The sequence below is a fragment of the Schizosaccharomyces pombe genome (assembly GCF_000002945.2).
Source record: "Schizosaccharomyces pombe strain 972h- genome assembly, chromosome: I".
Taxonomy (NCBI): domain Eukaryota; kingdom Fungi; phylum Ascomycota; class Schizosaccharomycetes; order Schizosaccharomycetales; family Schizosaccharomycetaceae; genus Schizosaccharomyces; species Schizosaccharomyces pombe.
Genome location: NC_003424.3, coordinates 1,568,692 through 1,593,279, shown reverse-complemented (window position 1 = coordinate 1,593,279; position 24,588 = coordinate 1,568,692). Strand labels below are relative to the sequence as shown.

Here is a 24,588-nt window from a genome sequence, read left to right as displayed (position 1 = left end):
ATTTTTTAAAAACTCATACATTATATTGTGTCTGGGTAATATGTGTAAATTTTAATAGCATTACTATTTAGTTATATCATAGGATTCAATATGAGCCATGTTATTCATGAGTTTGGAGTCCACAATTTTGTGACTTGCAAAATCCTAGCACCAAGTTCTTGAATTTGTAGCCAGATTTAGCTACATCATAGACAATATGTCGACTAAAGAAGCAACTTCAGAGACTGCTGTCGATTATTCTTTGAGTAATCCTGAAACCGTCAATAAATATAAAATTGCAGGCGAAGTTTCTCAAAATGTTATTAAAAAAGTGGTAGAATTATGCCAACCTGGAGCCAAAATATACGATATTTGCGTTCGTGGTGATGAACTATTGAACGAAGCTATCAAGAAAGTATATCGTACCAAGGATGCTTATAAAGGTATTGCTTTCCCTACCGCTGTATCTCCTAATGATATGGCTGCTCATTTATCTCCTTTAAAAAGTGATCCCGAAGCCAATCTCGCTTTGAAATCGGGTGATGTTGTAAAAATTCTTTTGGGTGCTCATATTGATGGATTTGCTTCCTTGGTCGCTACTACAACTGTAGTTTCTGAAGAACCAGTTACTGGTCCTGCCGCTGATGTTATTGCAGCTGCTTCTGCTGCTTTGAAGGCTGCTCAACGCACTATTAAACCTGGTAATACTAACTGGCAAGTCACTGACATTGTTGACAAAATTGCTACTAGCTATGGCTGCAAACCTGTTGCTGGTATGCTTAGCCATCAGCAAGAGCGTGAAGTTATTGATGGCAAAAAACAGGTTATTTTAAATCCTTCTGATTCTCAACGTAGTGAAATGGATACTTTTACGTTTGAGGAAGGAGAAGTTTATGGCGTTGACATTCTTGTTTCAACATCGCCTTCTGGGAAAGTGAAGCGTTCTGACATTGCTACTCGTATTTACAAAAAGACCGATACAACTTACATGTTGAAACTTCAAGCTAGCCGCAAAGTCTATTCTGAAATCCAAACTAAGTTTGGTCCTTTCCCATTTTCCACTCGTAATATTAGTTTTGATTCAAGAACCAATATGGGATTAAATGAATGTACTAGCCACAAACTTTTGTTCCCTTATGAAGTTTTGCTCGATAAAGACGGAGGCATTGTTGCTGAATTCTATTCAACCATTGCTTTGACCAAAAAGGGTACAATTATTCTCAGCGATTCTGAACCTAAGGAAGATTTCATTAAATCCGATAAAAAAGTTGAAGACCCAGAAATTGTGGCTCTCCTTGAGACTCCCATCAAAGTGACCAAAAACAAGAAGAAGAGCAAGAAGCCATCAAAAGCTAATGAATAAGGTTGGTAAATAAAAATTTTATGTTTCTAGTTTGACCAGTCAATAAAAGGTTTTTCCCATTAAAACGTTAAAATTATAATGTAAATGACCCTTCAATCCTTTTACTATTCAACCCATTTGGTTACAAAAAATATTGTTTAACGAATTTTTTTTACAACTTCTAATTCATTATGGTGTAACGTAAAAACGAGCCTTGAAGTTTTTGTATTAAATTTGACAAGTCGTGATCAACAGCTTTTCAAACGGGTAGCACAAAATTGTATTTTCTAAGTATATTCTACTTATTCAGCTTTCTCTAATTTGGCACGTTCAATCCAATCAACATTTCCTTTTATAGTCTCATTAATTAATTGATGTAGCTTATCAACAAAAATGGGAATAAAAGTACCAGGACCTTGAACGAGTAAGTCACCACATGAGTTTTTCGCTTCCACTGCTAATTCAGAAGCTATATTATAAAGTAGAGTTGCAGTAATTGCTGCCAACAATTTGTCATTTTGACAAATAGAAGCCGTTACACCCATCACACTTCCCAATGAACAACCCGAAGCGGTAATTTGTCCTAGTAAGGGATTTCCATTTTTAATGACATAAGTAGAATTTCCATCGCTGATAACATCAACTGCACCAGACATTGCTACTACACAGCGTCTTTCAACAGCAAGGCGGTGAACAGCTGTAATGCGAGCAGCTAATGTATGCTGGGAAATACTATCTACTCCTCTCATCAAACCTTGCTCACCTGCTAAGTTCATAATTTCTCCTTCATTCCCTTTGATAATATCATAGTAAGCATAATTTAACAAAGTATTAATAACTTTTGAACGAGCGGTTGTAGCACCTACGGCAACTGGATCTAAAATAACGGGCCTGGCTAAATCATTGTTGACTTGAGCAGCATGAATATACGTCTTTGTATTTTCAAGAATTCCAATATTCAATACAAGAGCACCTGGGGCTTTTGCAAAATCAGCAACTTCATCGTAGCTTTCACCCATAGTTGGAGAACCATATGCTGCAAGAGTAACGTTAGCAGAAAAGTTTTTTGCAACAGCATTAGTCAGATGATGAATTAGAGGAGTGAAATCCTTCAACTTCTGTAAAGCAGCAGGAATTTGGTTCAGTAAATCCTTGGGAGTTGTAAGAGACGAACGTGCTTGAGCAAAGCATGGAGGAGTGGCTATAAGGTTACGGAGTTCTTTAGCGGTTTCTCTAGGAGTAATGGAGCACATGATAGCAGAAACAAGAGCAATTCCGTCAATTCTTTTTCCATTGGCTTCGCTCAAATAAATGACCCTTTGGATATTCGATGAGTTCAAACCAGCAATTGCCACTGTACCAAGTTGACAATGCATTTTAGAAACATGTTCAAGAATTTTTCGCAGACCTGTGATTCCTATTAACCTGTCTTTGACATCTTTAGTGTTTGTCTCGTAAATAGAACCGATACCCACATAATCGGCCCCATCAGCAGCTGCTTTTTCAATTTCCTCGATATTATTAGTGGACACTCCAATAATAGCATCATCGCCAAGAATTTTTCTGGCTAATGCACAATCCATGTCGTCTTGACCAATATGAACACCGTCAGCGCCAACAGCTAATGCCACGTCAATCCTATCATTAATTAGAAAAGGCACGTCGTACTTTTTGCAAATTTCAGAAAGTCGTTTAGCACGTTCTACAAAGCATTTAGTAGAGATGTCTTTTTCTCTGTGCTGAACAAGCGTGACACCTCCCAAAATTCCCTCTTCCACCTGACGTTCTATAGTAGAACCTGGGGCAATTAAACTAGAGCTAGTTACAAGGTATAAAGAATAGTCAATTTGACGTTTCATGTTTGGTATAAAAGTTCTTATATAGAAGTCAAGTAAGTAAACAAAATCCTAGAAATGCCAGATTATGTTGCGGACACCAAAAATTTGACAGTTCAATCTTTCTATGCTAAGAAAAATGAAAATTGAATATTATCCTAATTTAATCAAGAATTTGGCGAAAGTGTTACAAACTATGTTTGCAAATTTTGCTCCATCTTTTATACTGTGTTAGTCATGGTTCGGATGCGTGCTACGACAAGTTAGTGATAACTGATTTTAATCACTCTATTAAAATGTAGTTTGTCAAATGGAACAAATACTGCATGCTTTTGAAGAAAATATATTCGCATTACTTTGAACAGGTTTTAATGAAATGAGTTTATAAAGGAACAGATATATCTTATTAAAAAGGTGCAGAATAACGTTATATTTAATTATTAAAAAGAAAAAAAAATTCATTCATTGTAATAAATACCCGTTAAAGCTATATTATTGAATAAATATGGAACAGCTTAACGTTTGAAGGTCCTAGTCTAATTCTTCTATTGCAGAAGGTGCTGCCTTTTCTAAACTTTCAATTAAAGATTCTACAAGATGAATTGACTCGTCAACGTTTGGCTCTTTTGACCATTGAAAATCGCTAAGGGATGCAATCTGACTAGAAAGAAATTATTAGCAAGCTAAATAAAGCTCAATTAAAACAACCCAAATTCCTAATCAACCTCATACCTATTCATTTTAAGAGTCAATTGTGTGCAGCGCTCTTTTTCCTCATTTAATTTTGTATAAGCAGATTGCACAGCTTCAGAAAGCCGCTCATTGATTTCACTTATGTCCAGCGGTTTTGCACTATGTGATGTGTAAAATTCTTCTACATCGTGCAATGTAGAGGCATGACTGACCGTTTGCAGTTTCTCAACATTTGTTGCCAACATCCTATCTATTCTGCTTTTGCCGATAACTTGACTCTCGAGATGGATGTTAGCTCTCAATTTTGCTAATCGCTTTTGTCTTTGTTGTGTACAGTATTCGTATAAACGCTCAATCAGTGGGTCTTCTCTGTATCTCTGAGGAAACAGTTGCCGCCATTGTTCTAAGCTTATAATAGACTGCAACCGCCCTTGAGAAAGAAGATAATCATTAAGTATTTGTTCCTCCATATTCATGAGCAACCTTTGAGATATTAGTAAATTGAATAAATGAAACGCAGCATTTGATGAAAACTCATGTAGAAAAGCTAATTTTTCCTAAAGTATCCTTTTGACTAAAGCATTTTTTATAATGCGTATTGGGACGTATTTGCTGAACATAATGAAAGTTTATTTTTAATTTATCATTAAAAATCCTAAAACAGTAACTTACTGATAGCACTTTCTCCAAGCATTTTGCAGATGAATGAATTTGTTGCTTAGATAGTATCCTGTTACACCCACCGTTTGTTAATGGGTCTAGATAATTTTTAAAACAAAATAGCTAACTCCTTCAAAGTAGGATAAATTTGCTAAGTGTACTGTTTTGGCACACGTCCTCTTACTTCTAACTCACCACCATACCTACAACGTTGTTGGAATGGCCGTGTCATATAAGGTGAATGAACGTGTACTATGCTTTCACGGCCCGTTACTCTATGAGGCTAAAATTGTTGATACTGAAATGAAAGGTGATGTTACCACGTACCTGATTCATTATAAAGGATGGAAAAACAGTTGGGATGAATGGGTTGAACAAGATAGGATACTACAATGGACAGAAGAAAATTTAAAGACTCAGAAAGAGTTAAAAAATGCCGCTATCTCTACGAGACAAAAACCGACTTCTAAAAAGTCCGCATCCAGCACTTCGAAACATGACTCAACTGGAGTTAAAACATCAGGAAAGAGGTCTCGAGAATCGAGCACCGTAACGGTTGATGGCGATTCACATGAATTGCCTTCACGTATAAAAACCCAAAAATCAGAGTCTCCAATTCCTCAACAAGTGAAACGCGATGGAACAACCGATGCTAAAAACGAGGAAACTACTAAGCCCGAGAATAACGAGAAAGACGATTTTGAGGAAGAGCCACCGCTTCCAAAACACAAGATTAGTGTCCCGGACGTTCTAAAGCTATGGCTTGTTGATGACTGGGAAAACATTACCAAAAATCAACAGTTAATAGCTATACCGCGGAATCCCACCGTCCGGGCTGCTATAGCGGCCTTCCGAGAATCCAAGATTTCTCATTTGAACAATGAAATAGACGTTGATGTTTTTGAACAAGCGATGGCTGGTTTGGTTATATACTTTAATAAGTGCTTGGGCAATATGCTGCTGTATCGGTTTGAACGGCAGCAATATTTAGAAATTCGGCAGCAATATCCTGATACTGAAATGTGTGATTTATATGGCGTCGAACATTTAATTCGCTTGTTTGTAAGCCTTCCTGAATTGATTGACCGGACTAATATGGATTCACAATCCATCGAGTGTTTGTTGAATTACATTGAAGAATTCTTGAAGTATGTTTACTGCTTTTAAACTCCCCTACTATACTAACCATTTATTTAGGTATCTCGTTCTACATAAAGATGAATATTTTATTAAAGAATATCAAAACGCCCCTCCAAACTATAGATCTTTGGTTGGTGTATAAAATTATGATCGTTTGCATCTATCCCAAAGATAACTAAAACGGTAATCTAAAATATATACGTTTTCTTTTTGAGATATAATACACTATTATCTATAGAATGCAGTAGGACCAACATAAGGCATTCAGAGAATTCATGCAATTATTATGTTGTTCCTTAATATTCAGATATTAATCATTTTGCTCTTCAAAGAGACAATTTGCTTCTGCAAATTGCCAATTGGAGTATCAAATTCTAAAGATCCAGAAATTTGACTTCCAAACTGATAAAGTTCTGCATTTACGACACCTTTCATTGCCTGGATGCTCAGGTCTAACGAACTTTCTGCCGGGATACACTGCTGCTCCTGTTCAGTTATATTGGCAACTCTTCTCAATTTTTCTTTAATACAACTCCATTTTTCTATTGTTTTTAAAATTTTTTTATCGTCAACCCGATGTTGTAATGTATCAGTCCGCTTATTGAATCCATCCATAAAATTGTAATAAAGCTTTATGAGTGCCCGTCTAAGGGCCAATGTGTATAACCATTGAGGACGTATGTAATACTAGAATTTGGTGAGTTGGACGTAAATAAGAACCAGTAAATATAAAAACTAACCACAACTTGCTAAGAATGTGTACTTACTTTTGTAATAACGAAAGTCGAGAGACCACTGATAGAAAAAGTATATAATATGTAAATTAAGAAGGACAATAAGCTGGACGAAACTTGTATATTATCTGGAAAAGCTTTAACAGGCGGATTTTCTTTAGGAAGCAAAGGACTTTTGCTTTGAACAGCACTGTTCGAACTCATTTTTAGAATGATCGAAAATTTTGCACTAGTGAAAATATGGATATCAAACCAGTTGAAGAAGAAAATGATAAGCGTAAAAAAGATGGTTAAGCATATAGTGTTGCGGAATAAGTAGTTTGATTGTTCGAAATTAATACGAAGCAGTAAAAAGCAACTTTGCAAAATTAACAGAACAAATGAAATGAATAAGTTTGTTATATCTAACGGATTGTTATTAAAATGTATCAAGTTTCCAATCTCGATTTAAAATGTGGCGTGCACAACGGTGAATTGTTGACGGTCCTTTTACCCAATATAATGGATTCTGGTAATGCGACAGAATTAGGAATTGGAGTAGAAGAGTGGCATAAACGGCGCTCTTCATGGCTTTTAGGGAAAAAATCTACCGAAGAAACTGATTCATCGAATGAAGTTGTAGTTCCTGAAAATGTATATCTCAATGTTTATGAAGCACTAGTCTATCGAAGGCAAAAGTTGAAGCGTCCGGTCAAATTAAGCATTGTAGTAAGTTGAGTCGGTTATTATTTTTTTCCTTTTTTAAAATTCTATCTTTGTTTGCGTTTTTTTGCTACTTTACTAAAACTTTTTTTCACCAGATTGCTGTTCTTAAAGCCGGTTGGATTCGAGATGGATTTTGGCCAGCTCCCAGCAATAGCAATGGAGTTTCTGTACCTCCTTGAAAAGTCATTATTAATGACCTTATTTCTGTTGCTACTTGGAAAGCAAAAAATTTCTTATATCCCTGTTTATTGTTTAAAACTTTGGTGTAATTATTGGTAACAATTGGATATCGAGCATAAAGTATTGAGATATATCCTAATTGAATAAATAATAAATGGTTTTCAATGACATTATTATTAACTGGAACTAACATTAGCAAACTTTTTACCCGGGAAATAAACAAGAGTAGAGAAAGCAACTATTTAACTAATAATATAAAGCAAAATCTTCTCATATTATTTATATTATAGAGTTGAGCAATCCAGTTTATTAAGAAAGTTATTTCTTTACTATTTAACTCTCCTATATGCTACAATCAAGAGCTGTTTAAGGTAGCAATTGCTAATGTATTAAATATTTTTATGACATTCAACGAGCTCTTGAGTTAGCGAATGTCATACTAAACCAGACCTTGTTCTTGAACATATTCTCCTTTGTTTTTCAGTTATATTTCTCTTAATCAATTTTTTTCTGGACCAAATTTACGTTTTAGCACAAAGTTATTTTGTCTGATGCTTATTGAAGGGTAATGCATAGAGCATTTTCATTATACCGTGTTTTAGAGCTATCAAAAGCTCGGGTTGAATGCGTTTTTGAGTTAGGTATGATTTATTTTACTTTTGGACCTTAATGCTAATGGATAATAGGAGGTCTGGTTTATGTGTCGAATAGCAATGGTGATTTGGATAGTTACAAAATCTATAACAATGAAGAAGAAGAAGCAGGTATGGAATTGTTTCTATAAAAAAATAATTATTAATAAATCTTATAAATAGCTGACTTCGTCATGGAACATGTGGATGTATATCCTAATTTTACGAAAAAGCCTATAACAAAAGTCGTGAGTTGCGCTACGCAAGATATATTTTATGCTTTATCTGGTAAACTTTTTTAAACTAGTTTAGTTATAACTATTAACTTTTTTAGATTCTCAAGTTTACGTTTATCAAATTTCGACTTTTAAGAAACTTTTCTCGTTTGGAGCACATTGTCAGAACATGTGTTTGTACGGTGATGAATTAATTGTACTTTCATCCAAAAAAAATTTGGAAATTTACGAAATACAGAAGAATTCTAAACCTAACCTCACAAAAACCATTTCACTTAATGACCGGCCAAGGTCTCTTGCTTGGGTATCTCCTACAATGATTCTTGTGTCTCTTTCAAATGATTTTTGTGCTGTAAATACTGAAACATCCCGGATTTCTTCTCTTAATTTAGCATGGCAACAGTCCTCTTCTCTTGGTTTAGGTATAAGCTATATTGGAATGTCCATAAAGTCAAACAAATTGCACATTACTCGAATATCTGATGACGAGGTTCTTTTGTCTAAAGATTCACAAGGATTACTTGTGAATCTTAAATCTTTACAAGTCTCTCGGAACCCTCTCCGGTGGCCCACTGTTCCTCAAGCTGTAATTTATAACTCTCCATATATAATCACTTTACACAACCAATACATTTATATTTGGAACAAAGAGACTTATGCAATGATTCAGCAAATTGGAATAAGTAATATTTATTCAACATTTTCTTGTCATAAAAACACATTTTTCACTTCTAACTCCTATGTATGGATTTTAACTCCTGAAGATTTTAGCAATCAAATTGAAGCCCTTCTTAATACCGAAAATTTAAATGAAGCTATCAGCGTTTTAAGTCAAATTACAGTATCGCAATTTCCTAAGCGCGATTACTATTTGCGAATTACTAAGCGGGAGAAAGCGCTGCGCTCTTTTTCTTCTGGTGATTACGATTTGGCTATGCGTTTATTTTCTGAGATCTCGGAATCTCCATCTACCGTATTAGGTTTATTTCCAGGGCTTTTGGATAATAATTATTCTGATGCTATAAGCATCCTTTCGATGGCTCCTTCACAAAATGAATCCATTGAGTCTAATGTACTGTTCCCGGGCAATCATTCAAATTCTCAAACAGATTTGCGCAATGGCGATGCAGTTTCAACAGTTGCAAATAATAAGCGCCTTCGCTCCCTGAGTACATATTTGACGGATTCTCGTCGTAAAGCCAATCGATTTTTAAGTTATGATGAAGAGCATTATTTTTTACAGAAGAAAAACTTATTCTTAAATGCTGACGGTACATTGGTTGCTAAAGAGAAACTAGAAAAAATTGCTGTTCAAATCGATACCACCTTATTTTTAATTTATATGATTTCATCGCCAGCTTTAGTGGGTTCTTTACTTCGATTACCAAATCGATGCGAGACTTCGGTAGTAGAAACAAATCTACTATCTGCTAAAATGTATCGTGAACTTGTTGAATACTATTATGGAAAATCACTCCACGAAGCCGCTTTGGATTTATTAACTAAATTATGTGATGAGCCTACAGATACATTGTCTTTAAAGGGAAAATCTAACACAACTTCCAAATATGAGCCTATACTTTCCTATTTAGAAAAACTGTCGCCGGAACTTGATCATCTTATATTTAAATACAGCCGTGTTCCACTAAGTGAAGATCCTCAAAATTCTATAGTAATATTTATTGACGAAAATTCCGAGGCCAGCACAATCTCAAAAGGCGTTGTTTTAAAGTATCTTGAGACCATTTCGTACAAGGTTTCTATCATTTATTTGGAGAAATTGCTTTTGGATAATAAATTTAATGATACGGTTTTTCCAACTCGACTAGCTCTATTATACTTGAAGAGGATTTTAGAGCTGGAAGAAACAACGGACTTCAAAAATCAAGAAGTTTTTAAACAAACCATCGAAAAATTAGAAGACTATTTGACTAATTCAAAACAATATGATGCTAATGTCGTTTTACAAGAAATTAACTCCCAAGACGAGTTCCTTTCTACTGTCTCGATAATTTTGTATAGACGATTATCACGGCATCAGGATGCATTGGATGTCTATTTAAAAATACTAAATGATTGGGAGGGTGCTCTATCTTATTGTAACTCTGTTTATTCCATTGATGGGGAAACAGAACCGTATTATATGCTACTTGCTGAAATATCTAAGAACTACAAATCCGGTTCTCTAAACATTTTAGATTTTATAACAAAGTACAGTTCACGCTTGGATTTAAACAGAGTTTTTCCTTTACTGCCAAAAAACATATCTATGAAAAGTTATCATTCTTTGTTCTCTTCTCAATTTCGCCAGTTATTTGAAGAACTGAGTAATAAAGAAACGCAATCTAAATTATATCAAAAACGTTTGGAAGATTTGAATGAGGAATTGACTAAAGTTCGTTCTGAAAAAGTAGTAATTACCCGAGAGAAAACTTGCTTGTTTTGTCACAAACGACTTGGAAAAAGTGTCATCTCTATTTTTCCCGAGTAAGTAATTTTATTTTATTTTATTATTTTTTTTTAATTACTAACCTTCATTTAACAAGTGGATCAGTCGTACATTACGGCTGTGCTAAGAAATATGTTTCTTCTAACCATCTTCCTTATGAAGCCTATTAATGTATATTCAATAAAATAATTGAGAAAATTTACACTACTTATTTTCTTTCTTCCAAAATCTTGTTCTGATATACCTGTTAATAAATATACCGTGGCGTGCGTTATATTTTAACGAAAACTTACCTATCTCTCCTAAACACCAAACAAAAGGCTGTAAAATAATTTTTTCGTTTCGTATACCAACTTCCACTTTACGACGACTGTTTACTACGTTGTACTGGAAAGTGGTTAAATTTTTTTCTACTTGGAAATACGGTTTGGTGAAAATTTGTTTGGGGTAGTCTGGCTTCTGTACTGCAACTTCGGAAAATCTATAAAAATACTCAAATAGTTCTAGCTAATTTGATATCGTTGTAGGGTATATCTTTATAAAAGAGATTTTATATATTCTTAAGGTTCACTTTAGGACGCTTTATTATGGCTCATCATCATCGATCAACGTTTAAAGCTAAGAAGCCGTTTAAGTCTAAACACGCTTCAAAGTCATCTTTAAAGGAGAAATACAAAAATGAAGTTGAGCCTCATAGAAGCGGACCCAAAAATATTGTACATACTTCTACAAAGGCAGATCGCCGTAACACTGCCAAGCAAATTCAGTTAAATAAGCGCACGGAAGTCGCAATGAACAACCGCATTTTTGGAGGGAAAAATGGTGCCCCAAAAGTTATCACTATTGTACCCCTTTGCAATAATGTTGACTCTTGGAACGTTCTGACCAATTTACTGCGTAGCATTGATCCTGAAGCTAGTTTGCCCAAGTTTGACAAGGATTCGATTAGTTATTCTACAACAATTGATCGGTTTAAACAGAATTTATTGTTTCTGCTTCCTAAACGGGAGTTTTATTCTCTTATCGATGCTTGTAAAGTTTCGGATTATGTTATTTTCGTTCTTTCTGCTGTCCAAGAAGTTGATGAATTTGGCGAACTCATTGTTCGCACAACTCAAGGGCAAGGAATTTCCAGTGTTTTGTCTATGGTACATGATCTTTCTGAGGTGGATAGTTTAAAGACTCGGAACGAAGTTAAAAAGTCGCTACAGAGCTTTATGAACTTTTTTTTCTCAGACCAAGAACGTGTGTTTGCCGCGGATGTTTCTCAGGATGCTTTGAACGTTATGCGTGCATTGTGTACATCACATCCACGTGGAATACATTGGCGTGATTCAAGATCTTACTTGTTGTCTCAAGAAATCTCTTATAGTAACGGAAATCTTTTAGTTCGCGGAATTGTGCGTGGCAAGGGTTTAGACCCGAATCGTTTAATACATATCCAAGGTTTCGGGGACTTTGCTATCAATCGCATTTATGAAGCTCCTCAAGGTATACAAAATTCTCGTGGGATTTCAATGGATGAAGATACCAATTTGACTGGTGGGTTAGTGGAATTGTGTAGTCCTACTCAAGAACAGGATTCATTAGAGTCCTTGGGGCCTATAATAGATGATATGGATACTGATATGGATTCTGAAGTTGGAAAAGAAGCATCGCGTGGTGTTCGTCTGGATGATTTTTACTATTTTGACGATGAGGAAGAGCCAGTTGCGGTTGCGAAACGTGTACCAAAAGGTACCTCAACGTACCAAGCTACTTGGATTCCAGATGAAGATGAGGAATCCGATCAATATAGTGATGTTGAGGATACTGAAGTTATTATAGAAGATCAGGATAATCAAGAAATTTCTAACCATGTTGCTGAAGAGAAAATTGATAGTGACGAAGAAGAAACAATCGATGATGCTAAATCGGAAATGTTTGTTGATTTATCGGAAGAAGAAGAAGTTAGACAATACGAGGAATACCGCAAGAAGCAAAAAGAATTACAGGAAGAACTTGAATTTCCCGATGAGGTAGAGCTTCAACCTAATGAATTAGCAAGGGAGCGCTTTAAAAAATATAGGGGTCTACGGAGTCTTTATACTAGTCAATGGGATGCAGATGAGTATGATCCTAATGAACCAAGGGAATGGAGACAGTTGTTTAAATTTGAAAACTATCGGAATTTGAAGAATAAATTTTTAAAGCAGCCTTTTATTGGTGAAGCTAAGCCTGGAAAGGCTGTTTATGTGGAACTTAGGAACGTTCCGATTGAAATATTCGAGTATTATAATAAGCCTTGGAATCTTTTAGTGCTTTATTCTTTGCTACAATATGAGAATAAACTGACTGTTTCTCAATTTACTGCAATGCAGCATTCTGAATATGAAGAGCCCATTGAATCCAAAGAAGAACTTCTTCTTCAAATTGGACCTCGCCGTTTTATGGTTCGACCTCTTTATTCAGATCCCACGGCTTCTGGTGCTTCCAACAACTTACAAAAATATCATAGATATCTTCCACCTAAGCAAGCTGTTATCGCATCTGTTATTTCTCCTATCGTCTTTGGTAATGTACCTATAATAATGTTCAAAAAGTCATCGGATAACTCTTTGCGTCTTGCCGCTACCGGCTCATATGTAAATTGTGATACCAATTCTGTCATTGCTAAAAGAGCTGTTCTAACAGGTCATCCTTTCAAAGTACACAAAAAATTGGTCACTATTAGATATATGTTTTTTAATCCAGAAGACGTTATTTGGTTCAAACCTATTCAGCTTTTTACTAAACAAGGGCGAACGGGTTATATTAAGGAACCACTTGGTACCCACGGTTATTTCAAGGCAACTTTTAATGGTAAAATTACAGTACAAGATACTGTAGCTATGTCGCTTTATAAGCGTATGTATCCTTTACCTTGCGAGTTATTCAAGGTTACGGATATTGATTCATAAAAAAATTTGTGAATATTAGTAGTTTAGTTTTTGGTAATGGGTTTAGGCATAAAAAATGGAATACTCTAATTATTTTACTCTAGCAGAGAATTGGGATATTGGGATATTATGGAAATGTAGTACTTGTGTGTTAAATTTAATGTTAGAAGTATCGTAACTCAAGCTTTCTAAATAGATACGAATAAATAATAGAGTTATACTAACTTTTCAATAACTCAAGGGTTATTTTTTAATGCTTTTACTTTTTGGAATAGCTTAGCTGATTGCGGTAAAGCAACGATGCAAAAGGCCTGAAGATCTAAAAACAATGTGCTCGATAAATACTCAGATAAAGAAGGTATTTCGAATAGTTTGGATATAAATAAAGTCGCAACAGTGGATATTCGTTGCTTTTCTAAATGTGATGTATTGGTAACTTGGTTATGCAAGGATACAAGCATGTGATAAAGAAAAGATTTGCCGTTAAGATCAAATTGAGCAAGGCTTTCTTCTTGTTGCAATAAATAAAGTAAGACTTCTACATTTGAAACTGTAACGGGAATATTAGCAAGAAGCAAGAGAAATTTATCGTTAAACGAGGAATCAGAGTGCTGTAGAAGATGAAGGAAAAAAACTTTACTATAAGAAAGGTTCATCGAAATAAAAGATTCAAGCTGCTTGGAGGCAGGCAAATCAGAATTTGTGTACGTCGTGTTGCTTTGAAGTAAAGAATTCTAAAGCGAAATGTCAGTAGCAATTCCTCGAAAATTGAAAAAAAAAGGATAATCTTACCTGTTCCTCTTCCGTTAGCTCTCTCTCTCCCCCTGAAATCCAAAAAGAATTTAGAAAATTAGAGGAAGACGGTACAAGTTCTTGTTTTTCTAGCCAAGCCTGTAACTCATTCTCTTCAACTAGGGAATCAGCTTCGACTACATCCTGGCTAGTTACAGAAGCGGCAAGCTCAAAAGGAGAAACTTTCAGCAACTATGCATAGTTAGTACCAACAAACAACTTGCATTTGTTATGGCAAAAAAAAAATTCAATCACAAAAGTTTCGTTCGAAAATTGACGTATCGAAACAAAAAAAAATAAACTGCTTTCTTTTTCTCTTTACACATACCTCTGAAATTCTCCCTGAAAGTATTTTAGCTAGCAAATATCTGCGGGGAGGAAAACTACAAGATTGCCAGGTATTAAAAAAGTGACCTAGAAAAGGAATCCATTTTAAAGGTGTTTTCTGATAATAAAACCATATTAAAAAGTCACTAATAAGTGGTATTAAAAGCTATGGCAAGTTAGAGAAAATCCAGTAAAAAATCATAAGTTAGTACATCGCTAGAGTTATCAGCCTCACTCATTAACGTTAGAGCATGTTGAAATTTTTCTAAGTCATTATCGTTAGGCGCTTGATGTAGTAGACCAATTTCTGCAAAGCTAGTGTTTTCCCATTCCTTACCCAACATGGCTGTTGGAATCTTCCCTCTAAAACAATAAGAATAATGAGTCACAACGTGGATGTACTAGCAAAAATGTATGGTTTGAACCATATATTAGAATAGTTGAAAAAAAATTTTAGTATCTCAATGGTCAAAAATATGAATAAATAATCGTGAGTTTTTTAGGTATTCTTAAATAAAACGACGGTGCCCTGCGTAGACAGAATATCAAATATACGTCCAAGAAAAGGCGAAATATTTAATTGAAAATTACAGATAATCTTTTAAATAGCTTAAGGGAAGCATTAACAATCAATTTCCTTTAAAACGTTTACTTTCGGACCTTAGTGAAGTAGATAGTACGCGTTTGGAGGAAACCTCGGAATCATCTTCTGAAATTCTCCTTTCTGGATAATGAATAGGTTGATTTAAAAATGGGCTAAAAAGTGAGTTAGTAAAAGCTTATTTCTTTCGATGATAAATAGGAAAAGGAAGAACACGTACCTAGTGGTCCATAATTTATCGGAAGTAAAAAAAACGTGTTCCAAAGCTTGCTTAGCAGTTATGCGTGATTTTGGATCGTATTGTAGCATTTTCATCAGTAGATCTAACCCTTGCGGATCCCGATTTTTTACGGTTTGATACCACTGAGGAAGCAAATTATTCCAGTAACGAACTTCAAATGATGATAATTGATAGTACTCTGGATAATTTTTGAGACCTGGCCAGCGTTCTTCTGTTGGTGTGCCTAGTAACTCCATTATGCGTAGCATTTGAGTACTCTGAAAAGGAACGACTTTTTTATCTTCCATTTTTATTTCATCTCCTTTGAAAAGAGGAGAAAGAGCAAGCATTTCTCCATAAATACAACCAATTGCCCAAACATCTATTGCTGGGGTATAATCGTGAGCTCCCAAAAGTAGCTCTGGCGCACGATACCAAATAGTAACTACTACACGATCGCTGGAATAAAATGGTAATATGGGATCCCGAATGAGCCTTCCCAGCCCTAGGTCCCCAATTTTTACCTTGCCTGTAGCTGTAATCATTATGTTTGCTGGTTTCAAATCTCGATGCATAATCCAGTTTTCATGTAGGTATGCTACACCATTAATGATCTGCCATAGAATACTTTTTAAAATTGATGGTGGAATTTGTCTTGTTCTAGATCGGCTATGGAAATGAATAATTTGCAACAGATCGTGTTCGGCGTATTCAAAAACCATGCTAATTGTGCCATCTTTGAGTAAAACTTGAACCAAGCTAACTATATTTTCATGCTGAATTTCTCTACACAGCATCATTTCACGAATAGCACTTTGAGAAACGCCGGTTTGTTGAGCATTCGAGCTTACTTGCTTTGACTCAGCTTTGAACTTTTTAATTGCAAACAGTCGTTTATCATTCGAATTAGATGAAACCGCTTTATAAACCTTTCCATAAGTTCCAGATGAGATAAACCCAATAATTTTATAACCGTCTTTCATGCTGAAATGACCCTACCCTATCAAACCTTTAAAGAGATGGATATATACACATTCAATCACATAGGGATGCTTTTTACAGTCTTTATATAAAAAGTATCCGACTTTTTAGTATCACTTAAAAAGTCAGATGAATGTAGGTCTCTCTATAGTGGGAAGTGACGAAGGCGACAGAAACATTAGTATTAGGCGAATAAAGAGTCAAAGTACCACGAATCTTTTTATGCCTACCCACTATTAACGAAAACACCAAGTCTGATAAACTGAAGGTTTTAAACATCAGATGGTAATTTTCATAAAGCTGTTTGTTCTTATTTAAAAGTTAACTGAATTTGTGAATTGATTGGCAAGTATAGAAAATCCGTGCACTACTGAGCTTTTGTATCTCACCACTGACATTCTTCTCGAAAGCAATGATTCGCATTCTGTCATGCGATATGCAGCATAATGTCTGTATGCCTATTCAATTTTAACAATAGCACTTTAGAAGTATGCCATTTCTTTTGATGATTTAAGTAATGTTCTAATTCTTCAAGTGTATACAAAGTAGTGATATAATGTCTTAATTTATATGATGTGTAGTTAAAAACTGTCTGTAGGAAATTTTATTTGACAAGCAATAAAATAAATTGATATATTCGTCCACTATCTGAGTAATTGGAGTAAATAAATATAAATAACAATTCAAAGTCACATGGAAACTTAAACTAGCCACAAGTAGTCATGATTTTAGGAAATTTTAATTGATTCATGTCATTTCATTAATAAAACGCTCTGCTCCATTGAAATATTTTTACCAACAAAAAAGTAAGTACTTAATAAATGTTATTAATGACCTGAGATAAAGTTAGTAAAGTAGGCTCGTCTTAATATACCCTACCATAACGTTGGAACTCCCATTCACGATTGTCCAAAGGACAAACATTCCTAGTGTTTAACCATCTTGAGATGCAGTGAAAGTGAAATGCATGCTTTTGTATTTGTTAAAAACAGTCCTGAGCTAAGAATACGAAAGAAATCGAATTAAAACTTACATTACAAGTTCCCCATGCCACTGTGCACTCTTGAGCAGCAGCAGAATCGGTGTTAGCTTGACACTCAATACATAAGTCCATAATATGATTTCTGCAGATAGCACAGTTATCTACAACAATGTCCCATTGCCATAATGCTACAGCATTCCACTAAATTGAAGGTAAGCAATATGAATCAGAAGAACTCATAAAAAAAGCAAAGAGAGTAAACTAGTACTTAAGTGTATGCTTATTTTAAAATAGCAAATATATCTTTGGGTATTAATTTTCACAGTTTACTTTGCTTTATGGCAAATTTGATACACATGAAGAACATGATCATAAAAATAATGACGAACCTTTTTAATTTCAAATCGAGGAGGTTTTTGTTCAATTTCCACCTCCTTCTTGTCTATTTGCATTTCATCTTCCATTGTGATGAGTAAAATAGAGCAAAGCCGCTACTTCGTTTTAAGATGAGATGTTTAAGCGGTGTGATAAAGGGGGTTGAAAATTGCAGCTTCGCTAAGCAATACTCAAACATAAGATAATTTTTGGAGTAATGTAATAAATTTTGCTAAAACACAAGTATTTAATATAATAAATAATGGATCATGGATCTTTCAATCGCAAAATGCGTACTCAAAAAATGAAGGATGATTATTCATCTGCTGTTTCATGAGTGTTTAGCACTATATCTATTTAGCTACATTAAATTACTCAGTTTGTTTAAATGTGTAAACTTTTAATTCTATGTTACATGATGACAATACAAGTTTCTTAGATATTATTTGTATTATGTGTGCTCGTTAGACATCTATTGAATAAGTTTTGTATATAATATCGAAGTACTGAAGACGGTTTCCTACAAACGTTTCAACCAAAATTAGTAAATAGCCCTATTTATCTATAATATTGTACCTTCTCTAGCATATCAAATTGAACACATTCAGCGAATTTTTCTGAAGTAATAGAGCTATTTTTTATTATTGTATTTCATCCAAATATAAATACCTTGGAAGTGAAATATACAAGGGAAGTTAATTCCAAAATTGATTTATTTTTAACTTGTATTGACTCTGAAATTCAAGACTGATTGAAAAAAGCTTTATCCATACAATTAATAAATAAACCATCTCAATATAACAATCGTAGAACAAGATGCAGTTAATGTTTATTTTAGTCCAGCATATTCGTCTTCTGATTACAAAAGTTTTCAAAAGTAGGTTGCACTATTTGTTGTAAATGGTCTTTGCTAGTATGCAAAATTAATAATAGTTTACAAAACTTGAAAAATAATGAACACAAGAATATCATTTCTATAGATCGGGTGTATCTTTACTAGGATTTTAATTTCCGATTATACACAGCTGCTGCCTCCTGTGGCTCATTTGATTACTATATTATTGCGATCGTATAGTCATTTGTACTAAACAAACCTCGTATATGGCTTTTTTTTGTAAAAATTTCTACTAGTTTGACTGCTTATATTTTGCTAAAAATGTCTTTAAAATGATCGGCATCAAATTGTATGGTAATTTCGTTGAGTAAACATTCGTATCTACAGTGATTTCATCGTCAACATCGGATTTCCTTCAATTTTTGAAAGTTATCATCAAAGAGATTTAAATGATAGATGGAATATATTAAGCCGAAAAATCTGGTTTTCAAGTTTACATCTGTTAGCAAATTTTAAAAGGATCTACAGCTAAGTACCGTGCTAAGAGCATGCCAAGGGGTTTTGAGATATCTCGCTAAGTTTAAAACCAAAATACTGTGTAGCTATACAATGCACTAAAACTGGCAAAGTATAATAACGCGGAAGCTACGTTCAAACTATTGGAAATGTAACCTGCCTAACGAGACGCAAGGATATTTGCATTGGGGATTGTCAGCTTGAAGTCGAGCTGAATGAAATGCTAAGCTTAAAATCAAACAAATGAAATTTATAATTAACTATCTTTATGCAAGCCTGTGCATATTAAAAATCGACTAATACAAAAACAAGAAACAAATTGAACTTGTTAGTAAAACGAAAGAGAACGGTAGCGATACTTCGTTGAGGCAAGCATGTTTTGGAATAAGTAGTTTTTTAAAAGTTTGGAGCCTGTCTACAAACATTTTGCAACATGAAGAGATCATAGCCTACGGATCTTGAATTTGAGGAAAAAATGCTAATGTACTTTTACTTATTTACATCGCTCTGTCATTAATTTTGTCTTTTTTTTTTTTGTAAAAATACTCAATTCTCTAAAATATATATCCCCGTCAAATGCCAAAAGAGCAAACAAAATAAAATTGAATAAGTAAATAAATATAGCCTGTATGCAAGGATACGAAATTTTAAATAAATAAAAAAAAGCGCGGCTCAGATAAATTAAAGATATACTTTGTGTATTAAAAATCAATTTCTTTTATAATCGCAGCGATTAACTACTAACTCACGTCACACAAGAGAACAAATAAAAAAAATAAAAAAAAAATAAAAAGGTTCCAAATAGCAAAACAGTCTTAAATGAGTGCTTTACTCAATTTGTATAACGGGCATCTCCATCAGACTACAACGCCGCTTTTTACTTGAATATTTGGACGGTAATTATGATTACACTACGAATGTAAAAAATAGGCAAGTTACAGTAATCAAAGTTAAATTTTTAATATGAGTTGATGTGTAATCGCTCCTATAAGATTACTTCGAGATAGAAGGTAAAGGAATTTATAAAAACCATGACGGAACTAATCACCTTAAGATGCTTTTTAACAAGTACCCGAAATCTCTGGAGTTAATCATTTCAACTTTGTGTAATAAATGATGCAAGCATTCTACTGACTTAATATTCATATACATTCAACAGTCTAGCTTACAGTGCACATGTATAGCAAAAAAACATTTTATGTTTCAGCATACATTTTATTACCTTGGAGTACTAGCTTCTAAATACAATACATATTCTCCAATTAGGGCATTTATTCTAGATCAATATTTAAAATATCCACATTCATATTCTATTCCTAAATCATGCACAGTAGTCTAGAATTGTTCAACCTTCAACAATGATTAAATAATTTTCTGAAGCAAATCATCCTAGACAGTGGAAGATAATATAGCTTATTCACAAAAAAAATAAACATAAAATCAACTTAAAAATCATTTATGCCTTTCAACATTATTTCTGATTAAACTGTATTGCCAAAATAATTTTGTAGACTGTTGTTTGCTATTTCTTAAAATATTGAACAAATTTGAATAATCAAGTAGTTTTTTTCTCACTCAGTGCATCAAAAATGGGAAATATAAATTACTTAAGTTTTAAAGTAATAACTGGATGTCACACAAAGATGAAATACACAAAGGCCAAAATAATCATCGAAACTACAAGAAGTTAAAAAGTAACAGGTAAATGCTTCTGAAGTACAGTACAGTTCAGTCTAGTCAATCAGTTGAATACCGGTATGACCTTTGCAATCTTTTCTCCTTCAACTTGCTAAGCATATCCACTGCGCCTCTACTTCTCTACAGCACGGTAAATACTTTGTTTACATGACTAAATAAATCTGTTTACACTGCAGATGGACAGATCGTTGCTGCGGTAACGGTAATTGTCAGTAAACAAATGTCTGAAACCATTTACGGAAACGTAAATACCGTTGCATATGAGCGAAAAATAAACAAGATTAGCATAGCTGGAAGAAGCATTTTCTATACCAAATAATATTTATGATTTTCTGCTTTTTTCTAGTATAAAAAAATCCTACCTCTTCAGAGATCTGGTGACTGTTATTTTTCACTAAAACAAACAAGTGATGTCACGTTTAAAAGCCCGTGAATGTGACTTTTTAAGGGTCAAACACTGCGGTTTGTGTCTCTCCCTTTAAATGTTTATGCGATGAATAACCTTAAAACCAAAGCTGGAATACAAATGAAGTTTTGACAGAAAATACAGCATTGTTTACATTGAGTGTTTACAATTCTCAATCTGTAAAGAGTCGAACGCCTTGTTGTCATGCCAATGTGTTTAACGAGAGTCAAATTACTCGTAAACGTACAAGTTTAGCCAATAAACGGTCTTCAAAGTTTGGTCGCAAGCTCCTCGTTGGTGTTGTGGCCTAGCAACCAGCAATACACAATTACTCATTGTTTACAGTAAACATTGCAACGAAATTGCGCACCTCGTTGTCCCCCTTTTTATCTAACAAGTCACAATTCTTTGCATTTTCCGGGTATATATAGATGTCTTTTCCGCAACTCGCTTCATCCTCAGCGAACTACATTTGAGTTTTAAACACTCTTTTACTTCTTTATTCATTACCCACGCATTCATTTATAAAACATATCATATATATTACCCGTAATATATAGCATATACCTTTTATAAATACCCGCTATTCTGCATATCTTTTGTGGTCAATCTCTGTCTTTTTGATTATTACTACGTTTCCCCTTATAAACGCATTTTACATATTTGTCCTCTTTCTCTTTTGATTTAACAAATTTACCTTCATATTCCCTTTTTGCATCCTAAAAACTATCTTTCGTTATATTTTTCCAATCATATTTCTACATTATATAGTCTAAAGTCAATATGTTGTTCAAATCATTCGCTCTCACTCTTCTTTTCGCCGCAGCTCGCGTACAAGCTGCTTCCAACTGCTCCAGCGGCCCTTACAATATCTCCGCCCAAGGTACTCTTGACGAGCTTAACAGCTGTACTGTATTGAATGGTGATTTGTACATTTCTGATGCTGGTAACTCTGGCATCACCACCCTTACTGTTAATGGAATTGAGTCCGTTCAAGGTGATGTTGTGGTTTCTGATGGTCAATATTTGACCTCTCTTTCCTTCCCTTCTTTGAAAAACGTTTCTGGTGCTTTTAACGTTAACAACATGATCCGCATGAACAACCTTGCTACCCCTGAGCTCACTTCGGTTGGAAGCCTAAATCTTGCTGTTTTACCAAACTTACAGGAGCTTCAATTTAACGCTGGTCTTTCCGATTCTGATAGTGTCGTAATTGATGACACTCAACTTCAAGCTATTGACGGTATCAGTTTGGATTCCGTCACTACTTTCCAAGTAACCAACAATCGTTATATTCAGGAGATCACCATGGAGGGCCTCGAAAGTGCTCAAAATATCCAGATTTCCGCTAACTCTAAGGGTGTAAGCGTAAACTTCAGTAAACTTTCTAACGTTACCACTGCTACTTTTGATGGTATCAGCAACGTCTTTATTGGTAACTTGAAGAGTGCTGCTGGTAACTTGTATTTCTCTAACACTACTCTGGATAACATTTCGGTTCCTTACCTTACCGAAATCGGACAAAGTTTTGCTGTTTTGTACTCTCCTGAGCTTACTTCCCTCAACTTCCCTAACCTTACCACTGTTGGTGGTGGTTTCGTTATTAACGATACTGGTTTGACTTCTATTGATGGTTTCCCCGTCATCTCTGAAATTGGTGGTGGTTTAGTTCTTCTCGGTAACTTCTCAAGCATTGATATGCCTGATTTGAGTGATGTGAAGGGTGCTCTCACTGTCGAGACTAAGGCTACCAATTTCACTTGCCCTTGGTCCAATGATGACAGTGTTATTAAGGGTGATGATTTCACTTGCCAAGGTAGTGTTGCTACCATTTCTGCTACTAGTTCTTATGATTTGTCTTCCACTGTCTCTGCTACTAGTGGATCTGCCACATCTGCCACTGGTTCTGCTACCACCACTTCATACTCTTCTGATTCTTCTGCATCTTCCTCTTCCTCTTCCTCCCATGAAAGCTCAGCCGCTTCTAACGGCTTCACTGCTGGTGCTTTAGTTTTGGGATCTCTTTTGGTTGCTGCTCTTGCTATGTAAGTGTCGTCATGAACAATTTGTTACTTTTTTTATCGAAAGTATAGAAAATTAATATTTGAATGTTACCGATACTTATTTGGCGAGATGAGCTGGCTTATCTCTGGTGATGTGGGTTACTGAAATGTTTATTAATACAGGCCGTTTTATTTTCTTCTTTATAATCGGGTGTGATTAAACATATATCTTTAGAAGAGATTAACTTCTATATGATCTTAGAAAAGTGTTGAGAAGGTTTGATGTTCCTTTTCTTTAATTTGAGCTTTAAATTATTTATATGAGTTGCTCTTAGGCTATTTTCAAAGTTATTGATTTTGCCTTTTTTATAATTAGTCTATCGAATATTTGCATTTAGTATATCTTGAATTTGATTTTTTTAATTTTTAATACAAGGCGCGCGGTAGTTAGTAATAAAATAATTTGATTGGCAAAGATGAGACATAAGGCGTATGATATGCATAACCGAGAGTTAAGAAATTACGAGTAAATGATTAAGTAACTTAATGGGATGTTATTATAGATTGCAAGACTACCGAGTTTATTTACTCTTTACTTAGAAATATAGATTTTATTGTTTTTATCAAAATAGAGGTAAAATTGAAGAAAAATAACAGAATAAAGAGCCAATGTACTGTGGAAAAACACCACTTAAAAGGATGGAATAAACTGCCCTTTAACAAAATTTCGAATATAGTTATTTTTTTCCTTTTGAGCCACCGTTGGCTTCCGCTGCCTTGCGCTCATCAGCTGCACGTTGTTTAGCACGCATAATTTCAGCTTGACTTAAAATATTAGCTAATTGGTTTTTAAACAAAATCCTGATTCCATTCCACTTACGCTTCAAGACGTTTGGTAGGATCTCCGGCTTGTTTCTTTTTAGAAGCTTGAGACTTCTTTAAATTGCGAGCACGGTCAACATCACGCTGATTTCCACCTAGTAACATTAGTAATTACAAATTATAGATATAGTTTTAATTTTAATGAATATCAGAATGTGAAAAAGGCTAAAAGAATACTAAAAATCAATAAGCAAGTATAAAAGAGATAGTTCAACGCAGCTATTCCCTGCTGAGAGGGGGATAATAATTTTTAGAATTTCTTCTTCATTCTCAAAGGTTTAAAACTTACGAGACATCTTAGCAAAAATTGTATCATCAATCAAACTGCAACTCACACTTCTTATGAGGTAAAAAAGAAAAACGGGCAATTTATGGTGGTGACCATAGCTTAACGAAATATAGCATATATCGTTAATGTGAAATATTTGTCAGCAATACTACACTACGCTATAATACACTACGTTGAG

The 24,588-nt window shown here is 34.5% G+C and overlaps 13 protein-coding genes and 16 long non-coding RNA genes across 29 annotated transcripts, besides 1 other annotated feature; 14 read left to right on the top strand and 15 right to left on the bottom strand.

Annotated features, from left to right (window-relative positions):
- Window positions 1-31: 31 nt before the first annotated feature.
- On the bottom strand, window positions 32-3,347 carry thi4 (bifunctional thiamine-phosphate dipyrophosphorylase/hydroxyethylthiazole kinase). The gene has a single exon (NM_001018828.3). It carries the CDS (start codon window positions 3,178-3,180, stop codon window positions 1,624-1,626), a length of 1,557 nt encoding a protein of 518 aa, NP_593396.1. The 5' UTR covers window positions 3,181-3,347; the 3' UTR covers window positions 32-1,623.
- Window positions 185-1,407, top strand: cdb4 (peptidase family curved DNA-binding protein Cdb4). The gene has a single exon (NM_001018829.3). The coding sequence runs from the start codon at window positions 197-199 to the stop codon at window positions 1,340-1,342; it is 1,146 nt and encodes a 381-aa protein (NP_593397.1). The 5' UTR covers window positions 185-196; the 3' UTR covers window positions 1,343-1,407.
- SPOM_SPNCRNA.2705 lies at window positions 1,599-2,523 on the top strand. Its single transcript, NR_192073.1, has one exon. It is a non-coding gene; the product is annotated as a non-coding RNA (long non-coding RNA).
- SPOM_SPNCRNA.2704 lies at window positions 2,833-4,383 on the top strand. The gene has a single exon (NR_192072.1). It is a non-coding gene; the product is annotated as a non-coding RNA (long non-coding RNA).
- On the bottom strand, window positions 3,550-4,668 carry cnl2 (centromere localized protein Cnl2). Its single transcript, NM_001018827.3, has 2 exons — window positions 3,889-4,668; window positions 3,550-3,817 (listed from the first exon to the last, which is right to left on the bottom strand). The coding sequence occupies exons 1-2, from the start codon at window positions 4,323-4,325 to the stop codon at window positions 3,688-3,690; spliced, it is 567 nt and encodes a 188-aa protein (NP_593395.1). The 5' UTR covers window positions 4,326-4,668; the 3' UTR covers window positions 3,550-3,687.
- Window positions 4,669-4,702: 34 nt separating this feature from the next.
- Window positions 4,703-6,258, top strand: alp13 (Clr6 histone deacetylase complex, chromodomain subunit Alp13/Eaf3). Its single transcript, NM_001018826.3, has 2 exons — window positions 4,703-5,657; window positions 5,707-6,258. Exons 1-2 carry the CDS (start codon window positions 4,729-4,731, stop codon window positions 5,789-5,791), a joined length of 1,014 nt encoding a protein of 337 aa, NP_593394.1. The 5' UTR covers window positions 4,703-4,728; the 3' UTR covers window positions 5,792-6,258.
- SPOM_SPAC23H4.13C (uncharacterized protein) lies at window positions 5,710-6,689 on the bottom strand. Its single transcript, NM_001018825.3, has 2 exons — window positions 6,417-6,689; window positions 5,710-6,336 (listed from the first exon to the last, which is right to left on the bottom strand). The coding sequence occupies exons 1-2, from the start codon at window positions 6,585-6,587 to the stop codon at window positions 5,953-5,955; spliced, it is 555 nt and encodes a 184-aa protein (NP_593393.1). The 5' UTR covers window positions 6,588-6,689; the 3' UTR covers window positions 5,710-5,952.
- A 117-nt stretch (window positions 6,690-6,806) lies between these two features.
- SPOM_SPAC23H4.21 (uncharacterized protein) lies at window positions 6,807-7,538 on the top strand (the record flags this gene model as incomplete). Its single annotated transcript, NM_001356022.2, has 2 exons — window positions 6,807-7,091; window positions 7,184-7,538. 2 exons carry the CDS (start codon window positions 6,807-6,809, stop codon window positions 7,265-7,267), a joined length of 369 nt encoding a protein of 122 aa, NP_001343071.1. The 3' UTR covers window positions 7,268-7,538.
- SPOM_SPNCRNA.2703 lies at window positions 7,454-7,952 on the bottom strand. Its single transcript, NR_192071.1, has one exon. It is a non-coding gene; the product is annotated as a non-coding RNA (long non-coding RNA).
- On the top strand, window positions 7,695-10,868 carry vam6 (guanyl-nucleotide exchange factor Vam6). The gene is made up of 5 exons (NM_001018824.3): window positions 7,695-7,909; window positions 7,955-8,032; window positions 8,084-8,188; window positions 8,235-10,623; window positions 10,683-10,868. The coding sequence occupies exons 1-5, from the start codon at window positions 7,837-7,839 to the stop codon at window positions 10,753-10,755; spliced, it is 2,718 nt and encodes a 905-aa protein (NP_593392.1). The 5' UTR covers window positions 7,695-7,836; the 3' UTR covers window positions 10,756-10,868.
- Window positions 10,279-10,767, bottom strand: SPOM_SPNCRNA.2702. The gene has a single exon (NR_192070.1). It is a non-coding gene; the product is annotated as a non-coding RNA (long non-coding RNA).
- Window positions 10,869-10,931: 63 nt separating the features above from the next.
- On the top strand, window positions 10,932-13,612 carry tsr1 (ribosome biogenesis protein Tsr1). Its single transcript, NM_001018823.3, has one exon. The coding sequence runs from the start codon at window positions 11,173-11,175 to the stop codon at window positions 13,522-13,524; it is 2,352 nt and encodes a 783-aa protein (NP_593391.1). The 5' UTR covers window positions 10,932-11,172; the 3' UTR covers window positions 13,525-13,612.
- SPOM_SPNCRNA.2701 lies at window positions 11,500-12,313 on the bottom strand. Its single transcript, NR_192069.1, has one exon. It is a non-coding gene; the product is annotated as a non-coding RNA (long non-coding RNA).
- Window positions 12,463-12,729, bottom strand: SPOM_SPNCRNA.2700. The gene has a single exon (NR_192068.1). It is a non-coding gene; the product is annotated as a non-coding RNA (long non-coding RNA).
- On the bottom strand, window positions 12,834-13,171 carry SPOM_SPNCRNA.2699. The gene has a single exon (NR_192067.1). It is a non-coding gene; the product is annotated as a non-coding RNA (long non-coding RNA).
- Window positions 13,613-13,669: 57 nt separating the features above from the next.
- not11 lies at window positions 13,670-14,973 on the bottom strand. Its single transcript, NM_001018822.3, has 4 exons — window positions 14,835-14,973; window positions 14,624-14,788; window positions 14,296-14,487; window positions 13,670-14,237 (listed from the first exon to the last, which is right to left on the bottom strand). The coding sequence occupies exons 1-4, from the start codon at window positions 14,964-14,966 to the stop codon at window positions 13,740-13,742; spliced, it is 987 nt and encodes a 328-aa protein (NP_593390.1). The 5' UTR covers window positions 14,967-14,973; the 3' UTR covers window positions 13,670-13,739.
- Window positions 14,451-15,686, top strand: SPOM_SPNCRNA.2698. Its single transcript, NR_192066.1, has one exon. It is a non-coding gene; the product is annotated as a non-coding RNA (long non-coding RNA).
- srb10 (mediator complex cyclin-dependent protein kinase subunit Srb10) lies at window positions 15,252-16,573 on the bottom strand (the record flags this gene model as incomplete). The annotated part of the gene is made up of 2 exons (NM_001018821.3): window positions 15,444-16,573; window positions 15,252-15,378 (listed from the first exon to the last, which is right to left on the bottom strand). Exons 1-2 carry the CDS (start codon window positions 16,424-16,426, stop codon window positions 15,252-15,254), a joined length of 1,110 nt encoding a protein of 369 aa, NP_593389.2. The 5' UTR covers window positions 16,427-16,573.
- On the top strand, window positions 15,816-17,058 carry SPOM_SPNCRNA.2697. Its single transcript, NR_192065.1, has one exon. It is a non-coding gene; the product is annotated as a non-coding RNA (long non-coding RNA).
- rbx1 (SCF complex, Cul4-RING and CLRC ubiquitin ligase ligase E3 subunit Rbx1) lies at window positions 16,973-17,935 on the bottom strand. Its single transcript, NM_001018820.3, has 4 exons — window positions 17,796-17,935; window positions 17,458-17,607; window positions 17,304-17,394; window positions 16,973-17,259 (listed from the first exon to the last, which is right to left on the bottom strand). Exons 1-4 carry the CDS (start codon window positions 17,868-17,870, stop codon window positions 17,252-17,254), a joined length of 324 nt encoding a protein of 107 aa, NP_593388.1. The 5' UTR covers window positions 17,871-17,935; the 3' UTR covers window positions 16,973-17,251.
- On the top strand, window positions 17,280-18,084 carry SPOM_SPNCRNA.2696. The gene has a single exon (NR_192064.1). It is a non-coding gene; the product is annotated as a non-coding RNA (long non-coding RNA).
- Window positions 18,085-18,813: 729 nt separating this feature from the next.
- On the bottom strand, window positions 18,814-19,508 carry SPOM_SPNCRNA.175. Its single transcript, NR_150600.1, has one exon. It is a non-coding gene; the product is annotated as a non-coding RNA (long non-coding RNA).
- SPOM_SPNCRNA.2695 lies at window positions 19,187-19,636 on the top strand. The gene has a single exon (NR_192063.1). It is a non-coding gene; the product is annotated as a non-coding RNA (long non-coding RNA).
- Window positions 19,637-19,871: 235 nt separating this feature from the next.
- SPOM_SPNCRNA.745 lies at window positions 19,872-20,480 on the top strand. Its single transcript, NR_151118.1, has one exon. It is a non-coding gene; the product is annotated as a non-coding RNA (long non-coding RNA).
- On the bottom strand, window positions 20,395-21,272 carry SPOM_SPNCRNA.2694. The gene has a single exon (NR_192062.1). It is a non-coding gene; the product is annotated as a non-coding RNA (long non-coding RNA).
- SPOM_SPNCRNA.80 lies at window positions 20,972-21,270 on the top strand. The gene has a single exon (NR_151177.1). It is a non-coding gene; the product is annotated as a non-coding RNA (long non-coding RNA).
- A 132-nt stretch (window positions 21,273-21,404) lies between the features above and the next one.
- SPOM_SPNCRNA.2693 lies at window positions 21,405-21,718 on the bottom strand. The gene has a single exon (NR_192061.1). It is a non-coding gene; the product is annotated as a non-coding RNA (long non-coding RNA).
- ecm33 (extracellular leucine-rich repeat domain, receptor L domain-like Ecm33) lies at window positions 21,691-23,667 on the top strand. Its single transcript, NM_001356021.2, has one exon. It carries the CDS (start codon window positions 22,020-22,022, stop codon window positions 23,283-23,285), a length of 1,266 nt encoding a protein of 421 aa, NP_001342953.1. The 5' UTR covers window positions 21,691-22,019; the 3' UTR covers window positions 23,286-23,667.
- A 163-nt stretch (window positions 23,668-23,830) lies between these two features.
- Window positions 23,831-24,465, bottom strand: SPOM_SPAC1705.02 (uncharacterized protein). Its single transcript, NM_001018818.3, has 3 exons — window positions 24,411-24,465; window positions 24,120-24,216; window positions 23,831-24,064 (listed from the first exon to the last, which is right to left on the bottom strand). The coding sequence occupies exons 1-3, from the start codon at window positions 24,415-24,417 to the stop codon at window positions 23,977-23,979; spliced, it is 192 nt and encodes a 63-aa protein (NP_593386.1). The 5' UTR covers window positions 24,418-24,465; the 3' UTR covers window positions 23,831-23,976.
- Window positions 24,466-24,547: 82 nt separating this feature from the next.
- Window positions 24,548-24,588: part of an LONG TERMINAL REPEAT that runs on past the window's edge.

Bases quoted from the DNA above. Each gene is read 5' to 3' on its own strand.
- cdb4 (NM_001018829.3), top strand. From the start codon at position 197: ATGTCGACTAAAGAAGCAACTTCAGAGACTGCTGTCGATTATTCTTTG.
- thi4 (NM_001018828.3), bottom strand. From the start codon at position 3,180: ATGAAACGTCAAATTGACTATTCTTTATACCTTGTAACTAGCTCTAGT.
- cnl2 (NM_001018827.3), bottom strand. From the start codon at position 4,325: ATGAATATGGAGGAACAAATACTTAATGATTATCTTCTTTCTCAAGGG. The intron at 3,818-3,888 runs GTATGAGGTTGA...ATTTCTTTCTAG, and splicing joins TTGACTCTTAAAATGAATAG to TCAGATTGCATCCCTTAGCG.
- alp13 (NM_001018826.3), top strand. From the start codon at position 4,729: ATGGCCGTGTCATATAAGGTGAATGAACGTGTACTATGCTTTCACGGC. The intron at 5,658-5,706 runs GTATGTTTACTG...CCATTTATTTAG, and splicing joins TACATTGAAGAATTCTTGAA to GTATCTCGTTCTACATAAAG.
- SPOM_SPAC23H4.13C (NM_001018825.3), bottom strand. From the start codon at position 6,587: ATGAGTTCGAACAGTGCTGTTCAAAGCAAAAGTCCTTTGCTTCCTAAA. The intron at 6,337-6,416 runs GTAAGTACACAT...ACCAAATTCTAG, and splicing joins CGACTTTCGTTATTACAAAA to TATTACATACGTCCTCAATG.
- vam6 (NM_001018824.3), top strand. From the start codon at position 7,837: ATGCATAGAGCATTTTCATTATACCGTGTTTTAGAGCTATCAAAAGCT. The intron at 8,033-8,083 runs GTATGGAATTGT...TCTTATAAATAG, and splicing joins CAATGAAGAAGAAGAAGCAG to CTGACTTCGTCATGGAACAT. The intron at 8,189-8,234 runs GTAAACTTTTTT...TAACTTTTTTAG, and splicing joins TATATTTTATGCTTTATCTG to ATTCTCAAGTTTACGTTTAT.
- tsr1 (NM_001018823.3), top strand. From the start codon at position 11,173: ATGGCTCATCATCATCGATCAACGTTTAAAGCTAAGAAGCCGTTTAAG.
- not11 (NM_001018822.3), bottom strand. From the start codon at position 14,966: ATGTTGGGTAAGGAATGGGAAAACACTAGCTTTGCAGAAATTGGTCTA. The intron at 14,789-14,834 runs GTACTAACTTAT...AACTTGCCATAG, and splicing joins AGGCTGATAACTCTAGCGAT to CTTTTAATACCACTTATTAG. The intron at 14,488-14,623 runs GTATGTGTAAAG...AACTATGCATAG, and splicing joins TTTCAGGGAGAATTTCAGAG to TTGCTGAAAGTTTCTCCTTT.
- rbx1 (NM_001018820.3), bottom strand. From the start codon at position 17,870: ATGGAAGATGAAATGCAAATAGACAAGAAGGAGGTGGAAATTGAACAA. The intron at 17,608-17,795 runs GTTCGTCATTAT...CCTTCAATTTAG, and splicing joins CTCGATTTGAAATTAAAAAG to TGGAATGCTGTAGCATTATG. The intron at 17,395-17,457 runs GTAAGTTTTAAT...CAAATACAAAAG, and splicing joins TGGCATGGGGAACTTGTAAT to CATGCATTTCACTTTCACTG.
- ecm33 (NM_001356021.2), top strand. From the start codon at position 22,020: ATGTTGTTCAAATCATTCGCTCTCACTCTTCTTTTCGCCGCAGCTCGC.
- SPOM_SPAC1705.02 (NM_001018818.3), bottom strand. The intron at 24,065-24,119 runs GTAAGTGGAATG...TAATATTTTAAG, and splicing joins CCTACCAAACGTCTTGAAGC to TCAAGCTGAAATTATGCGTG.